The sequence below is a fragment of the Mastigoproctus giganteus genome, chromosome 12 (assembly GCF_048544385.1).
Source record: "Mastigoproctus giganteus isolate SK-2022 chromosome 12, ASM4854438v1, whole genome shotgun sequence".
Lineage (NCBI taxonomy): Eukaryota > Metazoa > Arthropoda > Arachnida > Uropygi > Thelyphonidae > Mastigoproctus > Mastigoproctus giganteus.
The window spans coordinates 26,112,689-26,137,590 of record NC_143586.1 but is presented as its reverse complement, the minus strand read 5'-3'; the positions used below and the strand labels follow the sequence as shown (position 1 = coordinate 26,137,590).

The window sequence follows — 24,902 nt, the reverse complement described above, 5'->3', positions numbered from 1 at the left end:
TTAATGGTAGCCGAGCATTCTGGTCTCTTGCTAAAGCTATTGCCGGCAACTTTTGCCCATCTCTGCTCCACCTCTGTCCAAACCAGATGGTCCTGTTGTCACTTCAGCCAGGGATAAAGCTGACCTGCTAGCATCCCATTTTTCTTCCAACTCATGTATTAAATGATCTTGGTAAAACACCTCCCACAATTCCCAAAGCGCTCCATTCAATGCCTCCTGTGGTCTTCTGTCAAAAGGATGTCAGAAGGATTTTGAGAAATCTTGATGCTAAGAAAGCTCCAGGTCCCGATGGTATTTCTCCACTCGTTCTCAAAACCTGTGCTCCTGAACTTACTCCTATTCTTTGCCGCCTTTTTTCACTTTCTTATTCCAAAGGTGTTTTTCCTTCTGCTTGGAAATTTGCTCATATCCAGCCAGTTCCTAAAAAGGGTGACAAATCTCTCCCATCCAATTATCGTCCCATTGCAATTGCTTCTACTCTTTCTAAAGTAATGGAGAAATCAATTAACCGCCAACTCTTAAACTACCTAGAAATCTTCCGTCTGATCAACGATCGCCAGTATGGATTCCGTCAATGTCGATCCACTGGTGATATTCTGGCTTATGTTACTCATTTATGGACTAATTCAATGGAAAGATTCGGTGAAACACACGTAGTTGCTCTTGACATCTCAAAGGCTTTCGATCGTGTTTGGCATAAAGATCTTCTAAACAAGCTTCCATCTTATGGTTTGCCAACTGTCTTTAGTAATTGGTTATCCAGTTTTCTTTCCGATCGCTCACTGAGGGTGATGGTAGATGGCTCTCTGTCTTCTAACTTCTCCACTAATGCTGGTGTCCCCCAAGTTTCAGTTCTTTCCCCCACTCTATTCCTTTTGTATATTAATGACCTTCTTCCATTGACTGGAAATCCTATCCATAGTTTTGCCGATGATAGCACATTGTATTCCACTTTCCATTTTGAGAAACCTTGTCCTGCTCAAACAGCTTCAACTTCTCAAAAATCTGCTACCAATTCCTTAAATGCCGATCTTCAGGCAATTCTCTAGTGGGGCAAAGACAACTTAGTTGATTTCAACTCTTCTAAAACTCAGTCTTGTCTTATATCTCGCAAAAAGGATTCTTCTGCTCCTATGCTTATCTTTAGTGACACTCCGATTTCTTGGCAAAATGATATCTCTCTCTTGGGGATTACCCTGACTTCTAATGTCTCTTGGCACAAGCACATTACAAATATTGCTTCCTCTGCATCAAAAAAACTTGGTTTTCTCTTTCTCTCTCGGTGTTACTTTTCTTCCAAACAGCTCTGTATAAATCGCAAATCCGCCCTGCCATGGAATATTGTTCCCACAACTGGGGTGGTGCCCCCCAAAACCTCTCTCAGGCTTCTTGATTCCGTTCAGAAGAGGGCATTTAGGCTAATTAATGATTCATCTTAACAAAGTCTCTCCTCTTGCTGTCTCATAGACGTACTGTTTCTGCCGCATGCTGCTTCTACAGGTACTTCCATGAGCACTGTTCTTCTGAATTGGCTTCTATAATTCCCGCTCTCTCTTTCAAAACAGTCCGAACACATGCAGCCACCAGCCGACATCCATTTACTGTCCAACTTCAAACTCACAGAACTAACTTTTCATCTTCCTCGTTTATTCATTCAACTGCTGTTTTCTGGAGCAGCCTTCCTTCATACGTATTTCCTGAAAATTACAGTCTACAGAAGTTCAAGTCCAATGTCAACAAATATATTCTTTCATCTTCTCAACCTCCAACCCAAGCACGGTACTAAGTACTATAGGTTCTAATACCTCTCGTGTTTGGGATTTACATAAAAAAAAAAAAAAAAAAATACCTCCATTACTTCAATAGATTTGGATTCAATATGGATCAAAATCCATTGCAACAGTTTTCTGATGTAATGAGTTTTAAAGGTGGATATAATGCCTTGATTTAATGGCTGAATGAATGAAGTTGTATTAACCTAGTACAACTGTCTTGGTAGGAACATAACTTCAATGTTTGAATGATTTAAATCTTTTGGATGGTCTGGTGTGCTATCCAATAGTAATTAAACTTTTAAAGCTAGATTTTTCCACAAGATCAAGCAAAAGTTCAATAGCATAGAACATAACATGGGGATTTCCCAACAAAATAAAATACAGGGATTTCTGAATAATTTTTTTGACTAGCGAGTCAACAGCAGGCATTCAAAAAGAGTGGAAACGTTGAGAAATTACATCCAGTATAATAGCAGGATTTCCCTCGCAAAAAAGCTAAAAAAAATACTGTTATGCAAGGTTTACCGAAATTCTCTAACCGTGTTAGAACAAAACTGTGTTATGTTATATAAGTACCATGTTGTGCAAGAATTGCCGTAATTTATCAATTGTGTTAGAGCGAAACCATGTTGTAGGAGTACTGGATTATACGAGGGTTGCCTGTACTTGGTTGTGGCACTTTTGCATAGAAGCACATATTTAAGAAACACTTCGATAAAAAATTAATGGGGAAAAAAAAAAAAAAAAAACAGATCCTTCTAAAAGTAAATACCACTAAGAGATGTAGAGAATGTATTTTCCATGAGGTTTTTTTTTTTTTATGAGAACCCCAATCACGAGGTATTAGAACCTATATTACTTAGTACTATACATGGGTTGAAGGTTGAGAAGATGAAAGAAGATACTTGTTGACATTAGACTTGAATTTCTGCAGATTGTAATTTTCAGGAAATACATATGAAGGGAGGTTTGGAGATGTGAGTTATTAATTAACATAGCTGCCATTCTTTAGAATGGAATCTAAAAGCTTTGCTACAGTATACAACATTATGGTATACTGTAGCAAAAAATTGGAAAACTTACCAATCAGAAGTGGGCATAGTTTTGTACTGCCATCTGAATTTCAACATAATAGAACAATGAGTCTTTGTTTACTTAATTTTCCACCATGACAAGACTCTCCTCGAACAGCAAATATTTTATTTGGCAGCAAATTATAAAATAAACATGTCTTGTCAAGATTAAAAATATCCTTTGCCTCATATTTTTCAAGAATGGATGGTATAGAACACAACCATATCTGTAGCCTTTATTTTTGTTGACTAACCCAAACTCGCCACAAACATTTTGCAAAACAAAGTTATTCCTGTTTTACTTTAAATTTTTGGAGCCAGGCAGCGCTATATTTAAAGTCATTAATTCCATGTTGCTGAGCTAGATAATTTGCCTTTTCTTGTAAATTCAGACCTGATATTTGCAAATTAGATGCACACATTTGTTTTGTTTCAAGCTCCTCATGTTTTGTACCATGAATTCTTTTCCTGTTTTCTATAGCTGCTCCAGTGTCACACTATTTCAAGTTGCGTGTTTTTTTTTTTTTTTCGGTTTTCCAGTATTTTAGATAAAGTAGGTTAAGGGATGTTGTATTCCTTTGCAATGTCCATTGTGCTTTGTTCCATCCTATCAGGCTTAATTTCATGTGTTTATGTTTTTATGCCATAACACTGCTAGATGAGATTTAATATAACAAATTAATATCTTTAAATTAATTTAAAGATGTGTTCAAAAAAGACATAAGCTCAGATAAAATAGCACAAAAAATAGATTACTGTATACTGTAACAAAAGACTCTTTGAGCTGGTATAACAATTGCAACTGGCCTTAATCCTATGGAGAGTGAGGGACTGTATGAAAAACATAGAAAAAACTGTTTTGATTCTTTTAATTTAACAGCTCATCCTTCACAATGAATTTGAAAGTGTCTTCAATTCTGCCCAGGCACGATAGGAGGGAGTATATGATGAGAGCCTTGTTGATCAATTCGGTCCTGGAAAGATTGTGCAAGGTTCAAGGGGTAGAATTTTTTTCAGCTTGGACTGTACTTGTTAACAGGAGAGACTGCTTTTACAGGGATGGGATACACTTAAATAGAAAGGGTGCAAGAATATTTGCTGATGCTATCAAGGCAGTGTTAGGTGGGTCGGAAAACTGCTAGCTTGGGGGGAGACAAAGACGAATAGATTAATAGTAGCCACTGGCAGAGGTGAAAGAGATTCTTGCACTGCTTCTATTGGAATGAGCAGAAGCCTGAAAAACTAGATGCAGGATATTTCAGAGATTGCTGGGAGTCATTGCAGTACAAGTAAACACATGGGTTGTGTTAGGGTAGCTAAGAATAGAAACAGGTGCATGTATACTTGCGTGTACACCAATGCTAGGAGTTTAGTAAATAAATTTGATGAATTTGAGGTATTGCTCAAAGCATCAATGGCGGATATTGTTGGGATATCAGAGACGTGGTGTCACACTGATATAAGGAATGCAGAAATGGAATTTGGGGAGTACAACATCTACAGAAAGGATCGACAGGATAGGAAGGGAGGACGGGTTATGCTATTAGTTAAGAAACACATTAAAATCCAAGGAAGCGAAGCCAGTCGACATCGCTGGACAGTGCAGTGTCGAGTCAGTTTGGTGTGACATAAGCATTGGGAGATCAAAATTGAGAGTAGGAGTGTGCTGTAGGCCTAATGACTCTGCTGAGTATAATAAGAAACTGTACAGGGAAATAGGGTGGGCCAGTAAATCAGAGAGTCTTATAATGGGGGATTTTAATTTCCCAGATATTGACTGGAATTTGGGGGTTGGTCACTCACACACTAGCAAGGCTTTTGTGGATTTATTGGATGATTGTTTTCTACATCAGCATGTTCAGGAGGAACTAGAGGGAGTAATACTCTTGATTTGATTATCAGTAGTGATTCTTCATGCATTACGAATCTGCAGATAAATGAACCACTAGGTGGCAGTGATCACAGTGTGCTGAAGTGGGATTTACTCAAAGAGGTAACTACCATTAGGGGTAAAGGGAAGGGTTATTGCTTTCGTAAAGGTGACTACGATGGACTGAGACAGTATTTAAATTCTATACAGTGGGACCAACTGATGATGTTACCAACAGTAAATTCAAAATGGGAAGCATTCAAAGAACTTATCTTGGAAGCTACTAGGCTTTACATACCAACTAAGAAATATTGTTCAAGGTTTAGGCCTAAATGGATGTCAGATGAACTAATGAGACATATTGGCAGAGAAGAAAAATGCATGGGATACATACAAATTAACATGTGACACAGAAGCCTATGATAGATACAAGTTGATCTGTAACCAAGTTACAAAGGAGGTTAAGCAAGTGAAGGCAGATTACGAGAAATCTTTGGCAAGGGATGCAAAGAAAAACAGCAAAGAGTTCTTTACTTATGTAAACTCTAGAAGGAAGGGGATGAATCAGATTGGTCCACTTGATATCAATGGGTCAACTGTTGATGATCCTGCTCAGGTAGCTAACAAACTAAATGAATATTTTGCATCAACATTCACACATGAGGAGTTATTTAGCGAGGGGAATGCCAGAGGTGTATTCAACTCTGGCAGTAAGCTAGAGAATCTTATAATAACTGAGAGTAAAGTGGAGGAGAAATTGTTGAAGATAAACACAAGAAAGGCACCTGGGGTGAATGGGATCTATCCAGTTATATTAAAGGAGGCAGCAGAGGAAGTAAGCAAACCCTTAGCCATAATTATGAGAGCTTCCTTGGACTCATGGGAGGTACCCACAGACTGGAGATGTGCAAATGTGACCCCCATTCACAAAGGAGGATCAAAGGCTGACACAAGCAATAATAGACCTCTGAGTTTAACTTCTGTTCCAGGAAAATTAATGGAGTCACTGGTTAAAGAAGCACTGCAGGATCATCTAGACAAGACTTCAGTTATAGCTTGGACACAGCATGGTTTTGTTAAGGGGAAGTCTTGCCTGACCAATTTGATTGGATACTATGATGCAGTCACAAAAGAACTGGATGCAGGGAATAACTTTGATATTATATACTTGGATCTTAGAAAGGCTTTTGATACTGTTGCACATGGAAGACTGCTGCACAAATTGGAGCAGTGTGCCATTGGAGGCAAATTGCTGCTATGGATGAAGGGGTGGTTGAGGGGGAGGGAGAAGACAGAGAGTGGTAATCAATGGACACTGCCCATCGTGGACTAATGTTATTAGTGGAGTCCCTCAGGGTTCAATGTTGGGTCCATTATTGTTTTCTGTATTTATAAATGATATTGATGATGGTATATCAAGCTTAATGTCGAAGTTTGCAGATGATACAAAGGTTGGCAGTGTTGTTAAGGACACTACTGATGCTATGCTGCTGCAACAGAATCTGGAAAAGTTGAGCAGATGGACTGAGAGGTGGAATGAAGTTTAACATTGACAAATGTAAAGTACTGCATATGGGAAACAGAAACCCCAGAGCAACGAACGTATCAACTCTGTGGTACTACACCGTCAGTAGAGAATGAAAGGGACCTGGGGGTGGTTGTGCAGGCAGATATGAAGTTCTCTGAGCAGTTCAGATGGGCTGCAAGAGTAGCTCATGGTGTATTGTCAATGATATGTAGCAATTTTTCTAGCAGGGATAAGGAGGTGATTATTCCCTTGATTAAGGCAATGGTCAGGCCACACCTAGAGTACTGTATACAGGTCTGGAGGCCTCATTTCAAGAAGGATGTAGAGCTGCTGGTTCGAGTACAGAGAAGGGGAACAAGATTATTGAATGGAACAAAGGGGTGCTCTTACAAAGAAAGGCTTAAGTTTTGCAAATTACAGTGTCTAGAGACTAGGCACCAGCGAGGTGATGTGATAGAGGTGTATAAAGCCTTGAATGGTTTGTGCATGCTCAATGCTGATGGGATTCTTTCTCTTGCTCAGAGTAATCACCTGAGAGGGCATAAATTCAAATTGAGGAAAGACAGATGTAGGATAGACGTGTGGAAATTTGCCTTTAGCCAGCCGGTGGTTGGTTGGTGGAACAGACTTCTATCCCTTGTCGTGGAAGTTGATAGCCTAAATAAGTTTAAGGCTCAGCTGGACAGGTATTTTGAACAAACAGAGGGGTGAAGTGGAAGTGGTTTTTCTTTTTTTTTTTTTTTTTTTTTTTGGCTGATGCTGCATATGCTTGCTTTCTTACATCAAATGCCTCTACTAATGCTAATGATGTTTTTCAGAGTGCACTTATGCTGTAGCTACCATAAACTGGTTTGTTTCCACAAAAGTAAATTCTTACAAGTCAGTGCCATCCTTCAGGAAACTGGGTGACCAAAGGCAATAATAGGAATAATAATAATCAGCCAACTGTGCCAAGATTTTATATACAAAATAACAATATTTATTTCTCACAGGATCAAAACGAATTTTGTAATAAATGAATATATTTACTTATAAAAGCCTATGCTTTCACAGGGGAATGGTATGTGCTTCATATAAACAAGTATTTTCTATAAACTGAGTTTGTATTAATGAGATTTTACTGTAAGTAAAATGGAATCAACCGATAACTGTTTACTGTATCGAATCAACCGATAACTGTTTTCTCTCAGAAAAAGTACATGGGGTTTGGGAGACTGTAAGTGAAAATGGACATCTTTGAAATTACAGCTGAGACCATGTATATTTGTGAAATGAACGAGGTGGTGTTTGGGAGGTTTAGATATTTTCACAGATAAGTTTGCTCTATTAGTTTGACAGTTAATGATGTATTCAGTAGTAAGAAAAGGTGGGGAGGACATTCTGTATGAGGTAATGAAATTTTTGGATGTGGCGTACACATGGCAAGAATATACCCAGCTCCTTGACGTAGCGTGGCCTCGACAATACCTCCCACATACACACTACTTGGGATTCCTTCCAGTCACTAGTGGCATTCCATTTTTTCCCCCATTTATTAATATACACAGTTTACATACATTCATATATATACAAAACTTACATAGATTTATATACAATTATATATACATTTCCATCATCCAGTCACTATTGGCAGAGTAGAGGCAGTGGGATTATACTCTAGCTGATCTGGAAGTCTCCTAGAGAGTTACCAATAGGTTTGGTGGATTATAGCAGCCAGTATGTGAACACCGTTTTAGAGCTGTACCTTCGAAATGTATGGAAGATTGGATCTCACTATGATGTCCATCATATCCTCAAAAGGCATAAATTATACTGCATGATGGAAGAGATGAGGGTCCACTTGACTTCAGTGTCACCTGAATATCAGTTTCATCAGCATTTTTGACTTCCACTTAGCAAACCCTGCTTTTCTGAGAGAATGTCTGTGACAGCTGTAAGTGTGAAAGAACATAAATGAATATAGATATAAACCTTGGTATGTACTGTTCAGGTAATCTTAAAATTGATGTTATTTTGTTGTGTTGAGAATATAAAATAGAATATTAGTCAATTAAGGAAACTGTTCAAAGTGTGTGGGTGGGGGAGGGAGTTTTTAGTATTAAAGAAAGCAAGAAATAGTATGTGAATATATACAATTAAACCTAACGCGATGTAGAGGACAGGAAAATATTAACTTTCAATTCAGCAAGTTCTAGTTATCTGGTGCTTAAAAAAATGAATAAGAAAGAACTTCCACTTACTGCTCTAAGAAAGTTACATATACAACTAGGGAGCATATTCTGAAATTTGCATTTATATGTGTAACTGGGAGGAAATCTAAAGCATCTTGCAATACTTTAAGAATGTTAATATGGAAATTAATAATAAAGGAATATCCAAGTTATAAATAAACATGATAATTAATTAGCAAATGTGAAACCAATGAAAAATTACACCACTGAGGTAAAAAATTATCTTGATTATGAAGTGTACTTCATAATTGAGGCAGGGTCCCCAACCATCCTTAAAAAAAAGAGAGAGAGAGAATAACAAGTGATTTAAAGAACATAAGTTTAAGTTATCGCGCGCGCACACACACACACACACACACACACGTGCACGCGCATACACTATGAATTATGTACGACACCTAGTTCTTTCAGAAGTCCAATAATGTCTTTGCAAAAACACATTCTGTCCTCTGTAGCAAAATATTTCAAAAACTTTTTCTACCGGTTGCAGGCCGCACCATCCTACTCTCAAGGGGCTGTTTATGTTTCTAGACAACCCTGAGAACATGTTACATTCAGTTAATACTTGGAAAACCGTGGCACAGCCTACAAAAATCCTCACCAAAAACACTGAGTGTGCTCTCTTCAAATTGTAAATTGTTGCATTGGAATTTGTAGAAGAACCATAGGTAGAAGTCTGATTATGTTTGTCACAAGAAAACCGAGACCAGAATCAATTGCTACAATTAAGAGAATTAGCTTATATCTGTTGAAATAAATCAGTATGAAATAAATCTCTTGAAATAAATCAGTATGTCATACATTACTGGCTAAATTATGTCAAATTGGCATATTTTGGTAAAATGTAACTCCCTCTATATTTAATAACTGTGACTTGATGTGAAATTATCATGCTGATTTTCGAAATCTACACATAAAAATTGGTTAAAAACCGCATTTAAGTTCTTGGAGGTAAAAATCATGTTGGCTAGTAATTAGTGTTCAATAGAAACTGAACAAATGGAACCATACTATATTCAGTCAATTTTTGAAGCTTTTGATTACCTGTAAAAATGGGCAAGGCCAGATTTCCCAAGGTATGGCACAGCTTCTCCATGATCCCAATGATGCAGGAGCCTTGGAATAGTGTGATTATTATTGTTCCGGGGCTGACCAGGCTAGCCAGGTGGGTAAAGGAGGTGCATTATGGCCACAGAAGCCGATGCGCCAACAACTAACAAAAAAAAAAAAAAAAAATGGTCCGGGATCCTTTGACCATACTTTTAGGGTCTCTAAAATATGGCCCAATTCTACTTCATTTTCAACAGTATAGCACAATTTACGAAAAGATTGCTGACCAGTAGTGTAAAAATGAAAGGAAGGTAATATTTAATTATTCTCTATAAAATATAGGAATGGTCATTCAAGGACATATCTGCAGCCAACTAACTTTCAAAATGAAATGGAGAAAAAAAAAATTTATGTGTATGCAGGAAGTGGGAAAGTAGCAGTTTTTTTTTTTATTTATTTATTTATTTTTGGTAGATTAATTAACCTAAACATGACACCAGAAGTGATTCTCTACATATTAGCTGACATATAATCAGTTTAGGCTTGCTGTGTTTAGATTAAGATAAACATAGCTTAAACTATGGTTACAGTTTAAGCTATGTCTAACTTGCTGAGGGAGTTGCTCAGAAGCATATAGGATTTTAGTCTTCCAAATTTTGTATAAATTCTTCCATCCAAATGAATAAGTTAGTTGGAATTCAGAGAAATGCTTTTTTCACTATTGACTCTTTTATTTGCAATTCTCATCACTGTAAAAATATTGTAATATCACCAGTTTTATATTTCACTTTCTGTATTGTTGGAAGTACAGTTGCTTCAAAATGCCCATTAACTGTTTGGACAGTCTGTCCAAAAATAAAAATATGTATTTTGATTTTACAGTGATTTTTTTGTAATGATTTAATTAAAATAATTAAAATATGGATTCTTCTGCTGCAAATGTGTTAAATATTTTGTCACCTTATATACAGGAATTGCTTGCTTACTGGTGGTTACAGTTTTGGAAATCCCACAACTTGAATTACAGTATCTGTCTAAAGCATTCGATTGGCTGTTCTCTGTCTTTTTACCCACATATTGCTTGGGACGTTCAGTTGAAAATCTGTACACAAACAATAAAGTCAAGTCTGTTTGTGGAATGCCTATTGTGGAAATAATGTGCAAATTTGACCCAACTTCCATGATTAAGCCGTGCTGCAAAGGTAATTTCCTTCTTTTGTAATTGCTTTATTTCTGAGAATTTCTTTGTTTCTTTTGAGAATTGAAATTTTGAAAGGTTCAATTAAAAAAAAATTGTAAATTTCAAATTTTCAGTAAAAGTAATTCTTAGATTTCTATAAGATCTTAAACTTGAATAAATTTTGTACTGATTTTAAAATCATTTGATAGAGTATACACGAACAAAAATATAAAATTTCATGGAATCTTGTCAAGTCAGAACTATTTTATAATATGAATTAAATTCAATTTCTCATTGATTAATTTCCCATTTTAATGGTAACTTTTGGGTGGGTTATTCAATTTTTCCTTATTTTAGTATTGTACTTTATATATTGTACCATATGGTAGGAATGATATGTCTCTTTGACATAAGTATCACTGGAATGAATAAAGTCCAATTTAGCATTAGCATTAGGTGAGGCACACGATGCAAGAAAGCAAGCTTATGCATCAGCCAAAAAAAAAAAAAAAAAAAACCCACCTCCAATTTCACCCATCCATTCACTCCAAATGCCTGTCTAGCTCAGCCTTAAATTTATTCAAGCTATCAATTTCCACAACAAGAGATGGAAGTCTGTTCTAGCAATCAACCCACTGGCTAAAGGCAAATTTCTGCACATCTATTCTACAACTGTCTTTCCTCAATTTGTGTCTATGCCCATACAGGTTCGTAATCTCAGCAAGAGGAAGAATCCCATTACCATTGAGCTTGCTCAACCCGTTCAAGGCCTTATACACCTCGCAGGTGCCTAGTCTCCAGGTGCTGCAATTTGCAGAACTTAAGTCTTTCTTAGTAAGAGCACCCCTTTGTTACCCTCACCAATCTTGTTACTCTTCTCTGTACTGGTTCTAGCAACTCTACAACCTTCCTAAAATGAGGCCTCCAGACCTGTACACAGTACTCAAGGTGTGGACTGACCATTGCTCTGTACAACAGGATAATCACCTCCTTGTCACTGCTATCAAAATTCCTATATATATATATCATTGACAAGACTCCATGACCTGCCCTGGCAACCCGTCTGCACTGCTCGGCAAACTTCGTATCTGACTGCACAATTACCCCCAGGTCTTTTTCATTCTCCACTTACCTGAGTATAGTACCACACAGTTGTTACTATACTCAGGGGTTTCTCTTGGGTTACTGCCACCCATATGTAGTACTTTACATTTGTCAATGTTAAACTTCAGTTGCCACTTCTCAGCCCATCTACCTAACTTAGAAAAACATTACTTCTGATGTATGCCACAAAAATCCGCAGTCTTCCCTCTCATCCTTGTTGGAGATGTCTGTACAATACTGAATGCAAGTCATTTTACAATAGTAAACCTAATGGAAACCGACCTGCTCCACTTAGATTTAAGGAACTGACTCAATCATGGAATATAGAAATCAGCAATATATTTCAGGACAAGACACCACCAGATCCACCCTGGACAAATATCTGTGCAATATATGATACTTTCAACAGTGGGGAAAGAACACCCTGTCTGCTTTCAATATCGCAAAGTTACATGCAACTTACACTCTTTATACTTCAAATGCATGTGAAATCTATATAGATGGATAAAAAAAAAATAACCCGAGGGGGCTCACATCTGGTGAGTATGGGCTTGGCACACCCAGGGTCCTGAGCTGGATATCATCATTCTTCTCTTTCTTGATGATTCCTTTCTACTTTTGACTCTCTCTCTCTCTCTCTCTCTCTCTCTCTCTCTCTCTCTCTCTCTCTCTCTCTCTCTCTCTCTCTCTCCCTCTCTCTCAGGGTAACTCTGGAATTTTTTTTTTTTTGCTGGTGCAGCATAAGCTTCAGGCTTCCTTGCACCATATGGCTAATAATAATAATAATAAAAAAACTGAAACCCAAGTAGGTGCTGCAACAATCTTCCTGTCATTCAGCACTTCTGTCTCATTTCCAGTAGAATGCGGTATCTTCATGCTGAGCTCTATGCTATAAACTTAGCTCTGGATCACGTTATTCAACATCTAATTCCATCTGCTTTAATATACACTGACTCACTCAGTGCTGTCTGTGCCATAAATACTAATACCAACTCCTCTCACCCTGTAATAAAACAGCTTCATTCTAAGTTACTTGCATGTAAGGAATTGAACCAAACTATGACATTCTGCTGGATCCCAGGACATTCTGGAATAGCCTCAATGAAAGAGCAGATCATGCAGCCAAACAACCAGAAACCACTATTTCACAGATCAAGTTCCATATACAGATTACAAACATATTATCCATAAAGCATGTTATAATAGCTGGTCATTAGTCCGGAAAGGTTATCCAGGAAACAAACTCTACCAAATAAAACCGGAACCAAAGCTGTGGCTCTCCAGCTTCCGAAAAAACAGGTGAGATGAAATAATTTTAGGAAGGCTAAGGATTGGGCATACTCACCTCACTCACCTGTATCTATTAACTAATGACAGCGCTCCCCAATGTACATCATGTCAAGTACAACTGACCATTTGCCATTTGTTAGTGGACTGTTTCCACTTACAAAATATCCGCTTAAACACCTTTAAATCAATAGCTAATACAAAGTCATCAATAAATTTATTGCAGATTCTGGGAGATTATTCTAATGAAAAAAAAAATTTTTACTTTCCTAAATCATATAGGAATATATCATAAAATATAGTTATTACAATGAAGCTAATATTTCATATTCACCATTAGAAAGACACAATATGGCCCTAGCAGCCTATGTGTTGTTAAACTGAACAACTACCTAACTTATCTAGATCCTGTTGCAGTAGCATACTGTCTTTACTGTCTTTAACAACCCTGCCAACCCTTCTATCATCTGCACACTTGAACATTAAGCTTAATATACCTTCATCAATATCATTGATGAATACACAAAACAACAATGGGCCCGGCACCTAACCCTGGGGAACTCCACTAATAACATTAGTCCACGAAGAGCTGTGTCCATTGATTACCACTCTCTGTCGTCTTCCACTCAGCCATCCCTTTATCCATTATAGCAACTTGCCCTTAATGCCATACTGCTCCAATTTATACAGCAGTTTTCCATGTGCAACAGTATTAAAAGCTTTTCTGAAATCCAAGTATGTGATATCGAAATTATTTTTTGCATCCAGTTTTGTGACCACATCATAGGATCCCTTTAACAAACCCATGCTGTGTCTTATCTATTACTGCTGTCTTGTCTAGATGATCCTGCAATGCTTCTTTAACCAGTGACTCCATTATTTTACCCAGAACACAAGTTAAACTAACAGATCTATAGTTACTTGTGTCACCATTTGAACCCCTTTGTGAATTGGGGATACAGTTGTACACCTGAAAGATTTCTCGTAATCTTCCTTTGCCTGCTTAACATCTGTCATAGACCAACAAACACCTGTATGTTCCTGCATTATAACAACTATCACCCGTTCACCTACAAAAGGTCTGCTATTTTTAATCAATTTCTCAATACCTATAAATATTCAACGACTGAACCTGCTTTTAGATTCAGAAATACAGATATTAACCAGCAGATTCTTAAATAGGGGTTATCCCCTGGCTACAATAAATCGAATTAGAGTACAAGCTAAAAATAGGATACAAAAAACTATGCTAACCAACAATAGTAATATCAAAAAATACTTTATTTCTGTCTTAATAGGTTCTTCAAAGATAGAGTTTATAATTGTGGTGGCCAGACCAATTCAGAAATTACACAGCAACAATCACTCAGTCCTTTCTTCTTTCGTGACACAAATAAATGGCCTTGGATACAATATTTCTTGCAGTGATTGCAACCCATCTTACCAGGGCTCGACTTGATGCACACTGGATCTGAGAGTTAAGCAGCATGTGGCCTCAGTCCATGCTTCTCGTTCAGTAGCATCAAAATTTCCCTTTCATGCCCTTAATGAAACCATACATTTTTATTCAATGTGGCCAAAATATTTAGTGTCCAATGTAAACTATATAAGACTATTCCAGGTGCGTCGAATCATTGATGTTAATATGGATGTGAGAATTCATTTGGTATAATTTTAATTTTATATTTGCTTAAATTTTGGAGAACTTCATATGGAAGTGTTCTATGGATCATATTGAGGTAAATTTCTCTTATTCTTCTATAGTGAAATACAACATAGAACAGGCGCCTCTGTAGCCAGGTGGGCAGGAGCAGCAGTGCATAGCACACGCTTCTTGATTAGACCGGGGTTCGAGCCCGTGACCACCAAATACGGAGGATGCGGAAAGGTCAGGGAATGACCAATGCATATCCCTGGAGCAATATGGACTTAGTTGCTAATGCTCCTAAAAAAAAAAAAAAAAAACAAACAACAACAACAACAACAACATAGAACATATTGAGCATCGTAGCTCTGCTTGATATTACACCATATTATTAGAAAAATAAATTGCCATACTGAATTAATCCATAATGTTATTTCAACTACAGTTTTTTTTATTGTTAGTATTAGTAGTGGAAAATGAAAAAAAAAAAAAAAATGAAAAAAAAAAAGCTTATACAGTATCAGCCAAAAAAAAAATCTCATTTCACCTATCCATTCTGTCCAATAGTTTGTCTAGTTCATCCTTGAATTTATTTAAGCTACACACTTTCAAAACACCAAATGGAAGTTTGTTCCAGCAATCAGCCACCTACTGACTGAAGTCAAACTTCTGCACATCTAATCTGCAACCATCCCTCCTCAATTGGAATTTATGCCCCCTCAGGTTCATAATCTGAGAAAGAGGAAGAATCCCATCAGAATTGAGCCTGATCAATGCATTTAAGGCCTTATGCTGGTGCAGCATAAGCCTAAAGCTAAAAAAAAATTAGAGAAAGAGTCAGAAGTAGAAGGAAATCACCAAGTAAGCGAAGAATGATGATATCCAGCTCAGGACCCTGGGTGTACCAAGTCCATACTCACCAGATGTGAGCCCCTGGGGTTGTCTTATACACCTCATTCAGATCATCATGCAGGTGCCTAGTCTCTAGATGCTGTAATTTTCAGAACTGAAGCTTTTCTTGGTAAGAGCACCCTTTTTGTTCCCCTCACCAATCTCACTGCTCTTCTCTATACCCATTCTGGCAAATCTACATACTCCCTAAAATGGGGCCTCCAGACCTGTATGCAGTACTCATGATGTGTCTTGGCCATTGCCTTATACAATGGGATAATTACCTTCTTATCCCTGCTAACAGAACTCCTGTATATCATTGACAAAATCCCATGAGCTGTCCTGGCAGCCTGTCTGCACTTCTCAGAGAAGAGAACTTCATAACTGATTGCACAATTACCCCCCCCTCAGGTCTTTTTTATTTTCCACTACCCTAAGTGTAGTACCACACAGTTTGTATGTTACTCTGAAGTTATTGCTACCCATATGCAGTACTTTGCATTTGTCAATGTTAAACTTCAATTGCCATTTCTCAGCCCATGGTGCATTATAGCCATAGAAGCTGATGTGCCAGTAAAATATCCAATCCAATCAACTATCTCAGCCCATCTTACTAATTTTTCTAGATCCTGTTGAAGTAACGTACCATCATTACTCTCATTAACCACCTTGCCAACTTTTGTATTATATGCAGACTTGGACATTTAGCCTGATATGCCTTAATGAATATCATTGGTAGATATAGAAAACAACAGTGGTCCAGAAACCCTGGGGGGGGGCCCTCCATTAATAGCATTATGCCACAAAGAGCAGTGTCCATTGATAACAACTCAGTCTTCTATCACTCAACCATAGCTTTATTCATAGCAGTAACTTGTCCTCAATGCTACGCTGTTCCAATTTGTGTGGAAGTCTTTTTATGTGCAACAGTGTCAAAGACATTTATAAAAATAAAAATCATAAAATTTTGTGAAATATCTTCTTAAAAACGTTTTTAATGTAAATAGTATTTTTTGTAAAATTGACTAGTTTGTAATGCACAAAATGTGAGTGTCTTGTGTAGTATTAGTTGCTGTGATGTTTTTCTGTGCAAGCTAGCATTCCCATAACAATACTTTAGGATGAAGAGAGAATGCTATATTTATTAGAGACTGAGATATAGTAAAAGATAACAGAGCTGAAAGTGCTTGTTGTATGTAAGCTAGAAATTAACTTATGTTGATAACAAAGTAAACTTTTCCTTGCTACCTGTAGTTAAAGGATGTTATAATATTCTTTTCTGAAATATGATATTTCGTTTGTTAGCTGTAAGATTGTTTAATTTTGATATTTTAAATCAAATAAAGTGTACTGTCAAGAAATTTTCATCTGCTAGAATGATATGTATTCATATCAAAAGGTTATCTAGTATGAAGTTACTTCTTCACTAGTTAACTTTATATCAAGTGAATCAGTATTTCATGGATGTATCATTGATTTTCCTCAGCTTGAGTATAGATTGGGTTTTTCATTATCTAAAAATTATTAGTTTTTGTTATTTTTTTTAAAATTAATATTGCTGCTATGTGTTTATCTGATAAAATTTATGATTATTTTTTTTTTTTTTACTTGGCCTTCAAAATTGTTTAACAAATGAAAAAAAAAAAAAAATTCAAATAATATTTAATATTCTATATAATTCCATAGGAGTATAGTTAACATTAGAAGTTTTATTAAGTCCAAAAACTATGAATTTATAACATTACAAATATGATTTTATAATATAACTGTATCACATAGTACATAATGTTATTTAAATAGCATAGTGTATATTGTTATTGCATACCTGGGAATAGTGTAGTATCTCTTAGTTTTGTGTGGTTTTTAAATTAAATTTAGATGAAAATCATGACTTAAGACTAGAGTGGCCAAGCAAAAAGCTCAGTGTAGTAGGATTGCTTTGGCTTGGGGAGAATTACCAAGTCGACCAATTCTTCTACAATCAGAACTTTATAATGGGTGCTACTTTTTGCCTCTTTTAAAGTTATCTGTTGTGGGGCATAATACAGCCAAACATCTTTGTCCATTGCAAAGAGTGTGAAGAGATTAAGTTCATATTCAGCGATTTTGTGAGAGAATATGAGAGCTTGGGTCGATGCTCTTGAGGGAAATAAAACTCAGTATCACTCATTTTAATTCTGTTCCAGGGAAAGTAATGGAGTCAGTGGTTAAAGAAGTATTGCAGAATAATCTTATTAGAAATGGAATTACAGTGGATCCCCGCTTTGTGGTTGGTTCACTGTACAATCAAATCACTTTACGATGGACACTATAAAATACGAATAAAATACTGGTCACTATACGATATGTAGTAAATGCTGGTCATTGTGATCATGTTTTCCAATTGAATTTTAATTCTATTGATCCCTCTGTGTGAATTGGGAATACATTTGTACATCTGCAGTCCATAAATTAGCTCTACAATGTCATCAACTGGGTACCCAGTTGATGACATTGTAGAACTGATATCATCTTTTAAGGACACAAACAGTGATACACATTGTCAGTAATGATCTTAAGGGTAAGAGATCTTCAGATTTACTTAACAAGTATAGGTCAATGTTGAAAAATAAATGTCGCAAGTTAGGGTTAAATTTGAAAGTGTCTGTGATTCTGCCCAGACACAATAGGAGGGAGAATATGATTGAGAGCCTTGTCAATCAATTCCACCCTGGAGAGATTGTGCAAGGCTCGTGGGGTAGAATTTTTTTTCAGTGTGGTCTGTACTTGCTAACAGGAGAGATTGCTTCTACAGGGATGGAATACACTTAAATAGGAAGGATGCAAGAATATTTACTGATGCTATCTAGGCAGTGTTATGTTTGTCAGAAAACTGCTAAACTGCTAGCTTGGGGGGATTCGCAGACTAAAAGATCAACAGTAGTTGCAGGCAGAGAGCATGCTACTGGGGAAGAACTGCTGGGAAGTCAGCATGGAATAAGTAAATTGTGTTAGGGTAACTAAGAGTACGAGCAGGTACACGTATACTTGCATGTACGCCAGTGCTAGAAGTATAATATAAATTTGATTTGCTGGTCAAGACATCAAAGGCAGATATTGGAATATCAGAGACATGGTGTCACACGGATATAAGCAGCGTGGAATTGGAATTTGGGGAGTACAATGTGTACAGAAAGGATAGACAGGGTAGGAAGGGAGGAAGGGTTATACTGTTAGTTAAGGAACACATAAAATCTAAGGAAGTACATCCAGTTGACATTGGTGGACAGTGCAACGTTGAGTCAGTTTGTTGTGACATAGCACTGGAAAAGGGAAAATGAGAGTAGGAGTGTGTTATAGACCTAATGACTCTGATGAGTACAATGAACAATTGTGCAGAGAAATAGAGTAGGCTAGTAAATCAGAATGTCTTGTAAGGTGGGATTTTAACTTTCCATATATTGACTGGAACTTGTGGTTGGTCACTCGCATGCCAGCAAGACTTGTGGATTTATTGGAGGATTGTTTTCTACAGCAACATGTTCAAGGGGCAACAAGAGAGAGAGAATCCTCTTGATCTGATTATCAGCAGTGATTATTGCTGATTACCAAGGTACCTGCCCACCCATCGATGATAGGCCAATAGCTCTGAAACGGTGCCGTGTGGGTGGTGGTACTCACTGAGAATAAGTAACAATAGTTTTTCTGTTAGTGAAGCATTACTTATTTGATAAGTAACACTTCACTAATAGAGAAAACTATTGTTCTTCTCTATTAGTTATGAGATACAGAGCAAATGATGCCTCCCACACTACTATCGTAGTTTCTTAAGAGTTATATATGATGTATCCACACCGATATTATATAGATATTAAACTCTTACTCTTAATGTATTATGCCTCGTTGCATTTAGTCATTTTTAAATATTATCATATAATCTTTTGGCATCTCTCATATTGTGTGATAATCTTCACAACTGGGTTGTGATGTCTGCAATACCAGGGTATTTGCCCACTCATCGATGATAGGCCAATAGCTTTGAAATGGTGCAGTCTGGGTGGTTCTACTCACTGAGAATAAGTAACAATAGTCTTCTCTATTAGTGAAGTGTTACTTATTCAAGGTAGTGCAATACCATGGCAACTTGTTGTGAAGGAAGAGTACAATATAAGATACAGAGCAAATGATGCCTCCCATACTACCATCATGGTTTCTTAAGAGTTATCTATGGTGTATCCACACCAATATTATATAGATATAAACATTTGAATATCATTCAAAACAGGAACAAGAGAATGCTCCTTTGGCAGGGCATTTATGGAATATAGGACATACACTTCATCTCAATCAACTGGTTGAATATGCCCATCAGCCACATCATTATCCTTGGATAGTCACTATATGTTATCACCATTCCCACTTGGGGGAATGGTGGTGACATATAGTGACTTTAACCCCAGTTTTTGAACAAGTTATTATCCAGAAGAATGACATGTGGTGTAATTAATAGGTTGCTATATTATATTAGCATTGCTATTATATATGTTATGGTATGTTAGCACTACTCTTAAAATTATTATTATTTTATTTATTTTTTTTTTCATCCTTGTTTTCATTTTATTTTATTCCCTTGAAGTTTTTATGTTTCTGACTGTGTATAAATATATAATTTTACTTTTATAATTTATATTTGTTGCAGATAGTAAAGAATTTTATTAATGTCATTTTCTCCCAACCCAGAAGGCTTTTTTAATTCAAGGTACAAAGATAACTGCATATACTGACTTATAATATAAATTTATCATAAAAGTTTGGAATAAATATGCAAATTATGTTTATAATTTGCAAAACTACTACTTAAATCAAAAGTTGGTTTATGCATGGTTACTGCACTTACATCATTTCTACTACCTAGGTAGTATGAATTATATCTCATATTGTGAATACCTTCACGAGTTGCCATGGTATTGCACTACCTCAAATAAGTAATGCTTCACCTATGGAGAAGACTAATGTTACTTATTCTAGGCAGATACCACCACCACCACCACCCAGATGGCACCATTTCGAAGCTTACTGGCTTGCTCATCTGTGGGTGGGCAGGTACCCTGTTGTTGCAATAGTGACAAACCAGTTATGAAGTATAACAACACAATATGAGAGATGCTTGATGGTGTGTGTGGTTTAATCTTAAAATATTTCTTGGCTAAATAATAGAACTGATATTCAAGTGACACTCAAGTCAAGTGGACCCAATTATGGTGAAGTCTGGATGGTCTGTGACAGCCAAATCCTTTGCTTGCACTTTCACGATGGTGGGATTGTTAGTAATCCTGGATATAACCCCCATGCGTAAGCACACTGTGGGTGACCACCCAGGTGTAAATCAATGTAAGTAGGGGTCGAGGTGTGGTACCCACACCACACAGAGTAATGCCACCCTTCTGTGTTACCAGGCAATACTTGGTGGTAGATGACTCTCATCAACTGGTGCAATACCACCACTTTAATTATTGGAGGCTTAAAGTGGTGGAACCCATGTTTAGTCTCCAGAGCTAAGTTCCAGTTAACCCTTCTCCCATCTGTTCCATTATGCAGTATGATTGATTTTTTTGAGGTTATGAAGAACACCATGGCAAGATCCAAACTTCCTTATATGCTGAGGGTTCAGCTCTAAAACAGTGTTCGCAGGCTGTCTGCTAGTTAGTACACTGGACCGAACCTATTGGTAACTCTCTAGGAGGCTTCCAGATCAGCTAGTGTATAATCTTACTGCCTGTAGTCTGATAGTGACTGGAGGGAGTCCGAGTAGTGTGTATGCAGGGGGCTTTGTTGAGGCCATGTTATGTCAAGGATTTGGGTATGATATTCTAACCATGTGTATGCCATATCCAAAAATTTCATTACTTCATGCAGCAAATCCTCCCCCCCCCCACTTTTTCTTACTATTCAATACACCATGAATTGTCAAACTAATAGTGCAAACATATCTGCAAAAAGATCTAAACCACTTCCTAGTTCATTTCACAAATATACGTGGTCTCAGTTCTAATCTCAACAATGTCCATTTCCGGTTACAGTCTGCCAAACCTCATGTACTTTTTCTGACAGAATCTCAGTTGTTGGTTGATTCAACCACTTCTCATCTCAGTTTCTCAAATTATTTGCTGTATGATTCCTTTCGCCCCAAAGATAAAGATGGTATTTGTGCATATGTCCATTCCAATATTCCCTGTCAGAGACTTGGTAATTTGTCTGCAACTTTTGCCCATCTCTGCTCCCACCTCTGTCAAAACCAGATGATTATATTGTCACTTCAGCCAAGGATAAAGCTAACCTACTAGCATCCCATTTTTCTTCCAACTCATGTATTAATGACCTTGGTAAAACACCTCCCACCATTCCCAGCATGCCCCATTCAATGCCTCCTGTGGTCTTCCGTCAAAAGGATGTCAGAAGGATTTTGACAAATCTCAATGCTAAAAAGGCTCCAGGTCCAGATGGTATTTCTTCACTTGTTCTCAAAACCTGTGCTCCTGAACTTACTCCTGTTATTTGCCACCTTTTTTTATTTTCTTATTCCAAAGGTATTTTTTCTTCTGCTTAGAAATTTTCTCATATCCAACCAGTTCCTAAAAAAGGGTGACAAATCTCTCCCATCCAATTATTGTCCCATTGCAATTACTTCGACTTTTTCTAAAGTAATGGAGAAATCAATTAACCGCTCACTCTTAAACTATCTAGAAAACTTCCATCTAATCAATGATCGCCAGTATAGACTCCATCAGTGTCGATCCACTGGTGATATTCTGGCTTATGTTACCCATCTATGGGAAAATTCAATGGAAAAGTTCGGTGAAACACAAGCAGTTGCTCTTGACATATGAAAGGCTTTCGATAGTGTTTGGAATAAAGGTCTTCTAAACGAGCTTCTGTCTTATGGTTTGCCAACTGTTTTTTGTAATTGGTTATCCAGTTTTTTCTCTGATCACTCATTGAGGGTGATGGTAGTTGGCTCTCTGTCTTCTAACTTTTCCACTAATGGTGGTGTACCCCCAAGGTTCAGTTCTTTCCTCCACTCTTTCCCTCTTGTATATTAATGACCATCTTCTATTGACCAGAAATCCTATCCATTGTTTTGCTGATGACAGCACATTGCATTCCATCTTCCAATTTGAGAAACCTTTCCCTTCTCAAATATCTGCAACCAATTTTTTAAATGCCGATCTCCAGGTAATTCTCCAGTGGGCAAAAACATCTTAGTTGATTTCAATCCTTCTGAAACTCAGTCCTGTCTTATATCTTGCAAAAAGGATTCTTCTGCTCCTATGCTTATCCTTAGTGCTGTTCTTCTGAATTGGCTTATGTAATTCCCGATCTCTCTCTCTCTCTCTCTCTCTCTTTCAAAACAATCCAAAAGCCACCAGCAAACATCCATTTACTGTCCATCTTCAAACTCATAGAACCAACTTTTCATCTTCGTCATTTATTCATTCAACTGCTGTTTTCTGGAACAACCTTCTTTCATATGTGTTTCCAGAAAATTACAGTCTACAGAAGTTCAAGTCTAATGTTAACAAATATCTTCTTTCATCTTCTCAACCTTCAACCCATGCACGGTACAAAGTACTATAGGTTCTAATATCTCTCATGTTAGGGGTTTTCATAAAAAAAAAAAAAAAAAAACGCCTAAGAATATGAAAAGTTGGTTTATGCATGGTTACTGCAATTGCATCATTTCTACTATTTCTCATTTTGTGAAGGTATTCACAATATGAGATATAATTATACGATGCATTCATATACTACTTTGGTTTTTGGTTTTTTTTTTTTTTAGGAGCATTAGCAACTAAGGCCATATTGCTCCGAGATATGTGGTGGTCAATACCTGACCTTTCCGCATCCTCCGTATTTGGTGGTGACGGGCTCGAACCCTGGTCTAATCAAGAAGCGTGGGCTACGCACTGCTGCTCCTTCCCACCTGGCTCGGAGGCGCCCACTACTTTGGTAGTAGAAATGAGTGCAGTAATCATGCATGAACCAACTTTACATATTCTTTTAGACGTTTAGCCAAGAAATATGTTTAGGTTAAAACACACACACACACCCCATCAAGTATCTCATATTGTAGAGTTATACTTCATAACTGGGTTGTCACTATTTCAACAACAGGGTACTTACCCACCCACCAATGAGTATTATTATCATTAGCCATATTGTGCAAGGAAGCCTGAGGCTTATGCTGCACCAGCCAAAAAAAATTTCTGAATTACCCTGAGAGAGAGAGAGAGAGAGAGAGAACAAGAACAAGAGTCAGAAGTAGAGGGGATTCATCAAGAAACAGAAGAATGATGATATCCAGCTCAGGACCCTGGGTGTGCCAAGCCCAAACTTATCAGATGTTGAGTCCCTGGGGTTCAATAAGCTTTGAAATGGTGCTATCTGGGTGGTGGTGGTATCCGCCGAGAATAAGTAACAATAATCTTCTCCATAAGTGAAGAGGTAGTCCAATACCATGGCAACTTGTTGTGAAGGTATTCACTATATGAGATATAATTAAATGATGCATTCATCCTATCTAGACAGTAGAAATGATGTAAGTGCAGTAGCCATGTATAAACCAACTTTTCATATTCTTAGGCATTTAGCCAAGAAATGATTTTAGATACTTAAATCGATATTTAAAAATGGTTAATTCCTTCTGTAGGTGCCTGCGATGATGTATGCATCAATTGGGAAGCAAATGATTTAGCATGGGATTCTCCTGGTATAGGAAGACATTTAACATTTCTTGTGATGCAAAGTGTAGTGTATTTTATTATTTTGTTGGCATGTGAAAAGAATTTTTTTCGAATACTGAAATATTTATGTTGTAAAAAACAGTCAAAAAGTGTGTTGCCAAATGGAGAGTCCTCCTTCAACACTTCAGATCTTGATGAAATTGCTGAAGATAGTGATGTTTCTGATGAACGTACAAGAATAATGAATACTCCATTGTATTCTCTGTTAGAAACTGATACCTTAATTTTACGTAATCTCTCAAAGAAATATGATTCTCTTATGGCAGTAGACCACCTGGCATTAGGTATTCGTAAAGGAGAGTGTTTTGGCCTTCTAGGATTAAATGGTGCTGGGAAAACAACAACATTTAAAATGCTGACTGGGGATGAAGCAGTAACCGATGGAGATGCCTATCTTGATGGTTACAGTATTAAGAAAAATACTCGCATGGTGAGTTGCACATAATATAATTATTTTTTTTTAATCAGGAGTTTTGATTATTTTTACA

The 24,902-nt window shown here is 37.1% G+C and overlaps 1 protein-coding gene across 1 annotated transcript in view; it reads left to right on the top strand.

The window, feature by feature from the left end:
- Positions 1-24,902, top strand: part of LOC150076806 (phospholipid-transporting ATPase ABCA3-like) — a 354,775-nt gene that overhangs the window by 294,600 nt on the left and 35,273 nt on the right. The window contains exons 19-20 of the mRNA XM_090385684.1: positions 10,499-10,729; positions 24,321-24,844. Coding sequence (XP_090241810.1) covers positions 10,499-10,729; positions 24,321-24,844 — 755 coding nt within the window. The remainder of the gene's footprint in view (positions 1-10,498; positions 10,730-24,320; positions 24,845-24,902) is intronic.